Source organism: Neophocaena asiaeorientalis, unplaced genomic scaffold, assembly GCF_003031525.2.
Source record: "Neophocaena asiaeorientalis asiaeorientalis breed wild unplaced genomic scaffold, Neophocaena_asiaeorientalis_V1.1 scaffold604, whole genome shotgun sequence".
In the NCBI taxonomy this organism is placed as follows: domain Eukaryota; kingdom Metazoa; phylum Chordata; class Mammalia; order Artiodactyla; family Phocoenidae; genus Neophocaena; species Neophocaena asiaeorientalis.
The window spans coordinates 2,002,411-2,008,410 of NW_020172000.1; the positions used below are offsets into that span (position 1 = coordinate 2,002,411).

General features: G+C 40.4%; 1 protein-coding gene across 2 annotated transcripts in view; it reads right to left on the reverse strand.

Annotated features, from left to right (window-relative positions):
• Positions 1-2,511: 2,511 nt before the first annotated feature.
• Positions 2,512-6,000, reverse strand: part of LOC112402307 (putative bifunctional UDP-N-acetylglucosamine transferase and deubiquitinase ALG13) — a 63,984-nt gene continuing 60,495 nt past the window's right edge. For both annotated transcript variants that reach the window (XM_024749149.1, XM_024749140.1), the window contains one exon: positions 2,512-4,334. In XM_024749149.1, the coding sequence (XP_024604917.1) occupies positions 4,072-4,334 (263 nt within the window). In that variant the 3' untranslated portion in view covers positions 2,512-4,071. The remainder of the gene's footprint in view (positions 4,335-6,000) is intronic.

Consider the following 6,000-nt stretch of genomic DNA (forward strand, 5'->3'; position numbering starts at 1 on the left):
AATGATTTGAAAAAGCTGTACTATATAGTTTAGAAAAAGCCATAAGATCTGCAAGAAAAGGTTTGTTAGTTGATTAGTTGAAGGGACTGATCACCTATATAACACCAATACATCAATAACTATTATTAATATTTGGCTAAAATAGATCTTAACATTTTATTCATTGGCCTGAATTCATAAGAATTGATTCAGTTTAACCTCAGTATTGTAGAATTACTCTCCACCCCTCCCTCTCATAAAAGGTTTAGCCAGTGGCAGGAGCCACCTACCAGACAAAAAAAAAAAAGCTCTTCAACCCTAAAGGATTCCTGGTTTCCAAGCTCCCCTCTAGCAGCCATAAGGAGAAAAGTGAACTCAGAAGTGGTGGTGGTGATTATTAGAAAACAATGAAGCAGTAAACCTGAAGTGGTTCACTCACCTCAATTAGTTTCAACTATAAATAAATGTCATGGTTTAATATAATTTAGTTTTACATGTAGCTAGTGAATATTCTTGAGAATTACAGGACTTTAAGAATCAGTTGCCTATACCATAGGCTTCCCCCAACCCCCAGATATTTTAACAGGGGTACCTATGAACCTTATGTGACAGTGTCTCTAAGATCTTGTTTCTTTTCAGGATTCAAGGCAAAATGTTTAAAAACCTGAACTTTTACTAACTTTATAAACATTACCTCTCCAGATGGCCAGTTACCAAGGTAGCTTTTCTTCAACTATTACGAAAGATTTCAAACACAAAAGTAGAGGGAATAGCACAATGAACTCAATCTTCAACAGTTATTATTCAACAGTTACAAACATGCAGCTTATCTTCATCTATAAACCCCACCCCCCAGATTATTTTGAGATGATACCCAGATTTATCATTCTAAAGCAGTTTTAGTCACTCAGTAGGTAGTTACCTAAACTCAGGTCCATCCTTTCCTGAAGCTCCATCTTTCCACATACAGGCACCCCACACATCCCTGAAACTGCCTTTGATGACTGAGGCAGGAGAGAAGACAAGTGTTCTAAATCAAGTTGCTCCAACTGAAATTTAACATTCTAGCTAAGATGGGGGAAACAAGAGGTTGCCTTTTGCTGCATTAGTTCTCCTAAATTCTTTTTATTATAAATGGAAATATAAATGGCCTCAAAGAGATTTCATGTAAAATGGACAAAATTTGACCCAGATTTAGAAAAATCTAGATTAAGTTCATGCCCTACCCTTCTCCAATGGACTATTTCATTATTCATGAAGATTTATGTCTGAATTAAGTTCTGAATGTATGGTGTTCGCATAAAAAAATCATGATTTGTTTATACTTTTACTTCCAAAGCTAATTAAAAGGTTATGCCTTGATTATAGGCGCTAAGGAAATGAAAGATGTTTTAAATTCACAAGTCTTGAATTTCAACAGTGAAACAGATTCAATATTTTCATCTGCTCTTAATCAAGGCAGAAAACCACAATTAGTTTTGAGAATAAATATACACAGCATAAAAATGAATTCTAATTGTTTTTCCTCACTATGGAAATGATCCAGCTTTCTACCTTTGGTGTAAACCAGATTTATCTCAGGAAGGTGGTGAAAGTAAAGGGTTCAGAACAAACCACAGTGCCTTTATATCCTCCTTCCCCCAACAATTCTCAATGGTTGAAAGTTGGGTATAACAACAGAAAAAAAGACAAGGATGTCTTTTGTAATATCAAAAGCAACTACAGAAGTTATATGTAAAAAGTCTACCACTATGCTTATACTATAGGTTGATTAAACATGTTAAGTCTTAGGTTTTTTGTTTTTTGTTTTTAACCCAGAAGCTGCCTTCAAAAACCACTGCAGGGCTTCCCTGGCGGCACAGTGGTTGAAAGTCCGCCTGCTGATGCAGGGGACTGCAGTACAGGTTACCTTCACCCTCCCAACTCACAAAACAATAGGAGGGTCAGGGCTCACTCCTTGATTATTTCTTAGAGAAGTCTGACTGTAAAGCATAAACAAGTGGACTATACTTGTATGATTTAAACAGACCATTCATACCATTGATTTCAACACTGGTAACAACAATTAGGTTGATCCTGGGTTTTTAAGTTAATAATAAGCATCTCATTAAACTGCATTAAATTAGTAATGGAAATCAAGGCAAGGCAGCAACCTACAAGTTTAAAAAATAAACAAATCAACTGGAAGCCTAAGGCAAATGTACTTATCTCAAAACCACACAATTTCCAGATCCACATTCTCAAGATAGACTACAACCTTCTAAAACACTGCTTAGAAGCTAATTAGTGAACCACTGACAGTTGAAGATACAGGACAATCACTTGCTGTGAGTTATGTACATTTCAGAAATGCTGGCATATTTGAAAAATGTTGGAGAGGGGTTGTTCCATGTTTCAAACTTGACTAAAATAAACCTTTAAACATAAAACAATCTGTAGGCTGCACAAATTGAGAACCCAGGAGGTTAGCAGAGAAAAAGCTGAAACATTAATACAGAGGTTGTTAGAAAGATCAGTGCACTATTGCCCATCTTTCTTTATTAAAGTTGTCAGATGCCAACTTGTAGAGCAAGGACTTGTAAAGATACAGGATGCAAAACCAAAACACTACCAGTTCCATGTCTATTACGAAGCAGAAGCCTTAACTAGTACACTGACTGATTTGAAGCTCATTGTTATCAATCATCTTGAGAACAGTATACTGAAGACAGGATATCTTCTTTGCAATGGATTCCACTCTAGGTCTTTAACCTGTTCAAGCACCTTGAGCCCTGAGTCTCAATTGGTTCTTTTTGCCTGGGGTATAGCTGAAAGGTGGGAAAGAACAGAATGATTCACAAGCATAAATAACTTTTAAAGGAGGCAATATAAGTAGGTTTTGTGGCAAGCAAAGAACACTTTTAAAATAGCTGTTTGTAGGTGAGACAGAGCAAAGCATTCATGATGAATTACCCCTCAGAGGAGAACTGAATGAATAGAGAAAATCTTGTAGTCTTTGAGTAGATGAAAGAGAGAGAAGGGAGAAAGCAGAAGGGCTTATAAAATGTGTCTCACAGAAAGCTGAAGACAAGGCAGGCCTGAAGAGATACAAGATAAATCTAAACAATAATTTAAAGATTCAACAACCATTAGAAATATAGGACAATGAGAAAGTAAGTCTAGATTAAAGTTCCCTAAGAGAATTAACCGATTTTTTAAAAAAAAACAGAAACACAACTTAAAGGGACATTCTCAAGGGGAAAGAACTGGGTATGGTAGTATGCATTGCAATGTCTTGAGATTAAATAACATTTCAACTGACCCTGCCAATCCATGCTATAAATTCACATTTTCTGGCAACCAAAATACTAGGGGGAAAACATATGGGAACAATCAAATGTCTGGTACTCTTTGCTGCCATGAAAAAGCAAAAGAAAATCTCACTCATTTCAGCAATTTTAAATGCTAATTTTTATTTACTGCTAAATGTGCAAAGGACATCAATACTGTGCAGGAAAATGGTTACATAAATCCAACATTAAACAACAGCACATGGGATAAATCTAAAGCAGAGCATCATGTGCCTTCAGAACTGATTAATATCATAGAACACAACTCAGATCAGACAATTCTTAAGAAACCTGAAGAGCACTCTCACTTAATATTTAGCTAGTTACCCAGAAGCAAATGCTCTTGGTTTTGTTGTTTCATTTTCTAGGAAAAAGTAGTTTTTCCAATTTTGCATGGTTTAATATTATGTGTGACATTGGAACCAAGGCAATAGTTCGTAAGATTTACTCCCTTTATCAATTGGTACCATCAGCTAATACAAAGTTGACAAGCTGGCTGACCGGAAAACAGCTGAATACAATGAAATATGCTCAAATATGGGGCTAGTTGTACATTCATCTCTATGCCCTTATTCACAACCCAAAGAAATATTCCTTTATTTTAAAGTACTATTTTAAATCAAAAGATAAAATAATCTTAAAGACAGATATAACAGTAACCACTCTAACCACTCTAAATCACTTAAACACTAACATAAAACACTTCTTAAAAACCAAACAACAAGAAAAATGGCAGTGCAAGAACACGTCATACTGCTGAATCTTACATATTCTGAGGTACACAATGAGAAGGTGAGGGAGGTGAAGCAATATAGGCAAGTGGCCCAGGACTCATAGCACCATGAATTTGAGAATCAACATATGCTGCACTGACTGGATGCCAGTGGGCAACACAGGGATAATCTGGCACAACAGGAAGGCAGGAATCAAAACCTGGCAAAGGTCGCTGCCCACAGGGATCTGACATCACTGGATAATAGAATGCTCCATGAGGGACAGATGCAGGGTCAGCATTTGGAAAAGTACCTGAAACAAAGAAAGCATACAGTACACTTCATATACAAAGATTCATTAACATCAACATAAATGGATGTTCTTACAGGTAAAAATGAAATTTAGCATTAACTCCAAGAAAGATCATAGCAATTGCAGCAGGAGTACTTTAGATATGAACATTAGTGACTAAAACAGGCTACTAAAAGATAGTATGAAAATTTTCTAACTAAAAAAATTAAATATAGGAAGATGGCGTAAGAGTAGGACGCAGAGATCACCTTCCTCCCCACAAATACATCAGAAATACATCTACACCAGTGGGAGGGAGATGTGAAGGAACAAAGGTTTCCACACACTAGGAAGCCCCTTCGCGGGTGGAGACTGCGGGTGGCGGAGAGGGAAGTTTCGGAGCCGCGGAGGAGAGCGCAGCAACAGGAGTGCGGAGGGTAAAGTGGAGAGATTTCCGCACAGAGGATCGGTGCCGACCAGCACTCACAAGCCCGAGAGGCTTGTCTGCTCACCCGCCGGGGTGGGCGGGGCTGGGAGCTGAGGCTCGGGCTTCGGTCGGAGCACTGGGAGAGGACTGGGGTTGGCGAGGTGAACAGAGCCTGCAGGGGGTTAGTGCGCCACGGCTGGCCGGGAGGGAGTCCGGGGAAAAGTCTGGACCTGCGGAAGAGGCAAGAGACATTTTCTTCCCTGTTTGTTTCCTGGTGCGTGAGGAGAGGGGATTAAGAGCGCTGCTTAAAGGAGCTCCAGAGACGGGCGCGAGCCGATGCTATCAGCGCGGACCGCAGAGACGGGCAAGAGACGCTAAAACCGCTGCTGTAGCCACCAAGCCTGTGTGCGAGCACGGGTCACGATACACACCTGCCTTCCCGGGAGCCTGTGCAGCCCGCCACTGCCAGGGTCCCATGATCCAGGGACAACTTCTCCGGGAGAACGCACGGTGCGCCTCAGGCTGGTGCAACGTCATGCCGGCCTCTGCCGACGAAGGCTCACCCTGCACTCCATGCCCCTCTCACCCCCACGGCCGGAGCAAGCCAGAGACCCCAAATCAGCGGCTCCTTTAACCCCGTCCTGTCTGAGCGAAGAACAGACGCCCTCCAGCGACCTACACGCAGAGGCGGGGCCAAATCCAAAGCTAAGCCCCGGGAGCTGTGCGAACAAAGAAGAGAAAGGGAAATCTTGCCCAGCAGCCTCAGGAGCAGCTGATTAAATCTCCACAATCAACCTGATGTACCCTGCATCTGCGGAACACCTGAATAGACAACGAATCATCCCATATTGAGGAGATGGACGTTGAGAGCAACATATATTATTTTTCCCCTTTTCCACTTTTTGTGAGTATGTGTATGCTTCTGTGTGAGATTTTGTCTGTAGAGCTTTCCTTTCACCATCTGTCCTAGGGTTCTGTCCATCGTTTTTTTGGTGTTTTGTTTTACTTTAAAAATTGTTTTTCCTTAATAATTATTTTTTATTTTAATAACTATTTTATCTTACTTTATCTTATCCTCTCTTTCTTTCTACTTTTTCTACCTTTTATTCTGAGCCGTGTGGATGAAAGGCTCTTGGTGCTGCAGCCAGGAGTCAGTGCTGTGCCTCTGACGTGGGAGAGCCAACATCAGGACACTGGTCCACAAGAGACCTCCCAGCTCCACGTACTATCAAACAGCAAAAATCTCCCAGAGATCTCCAT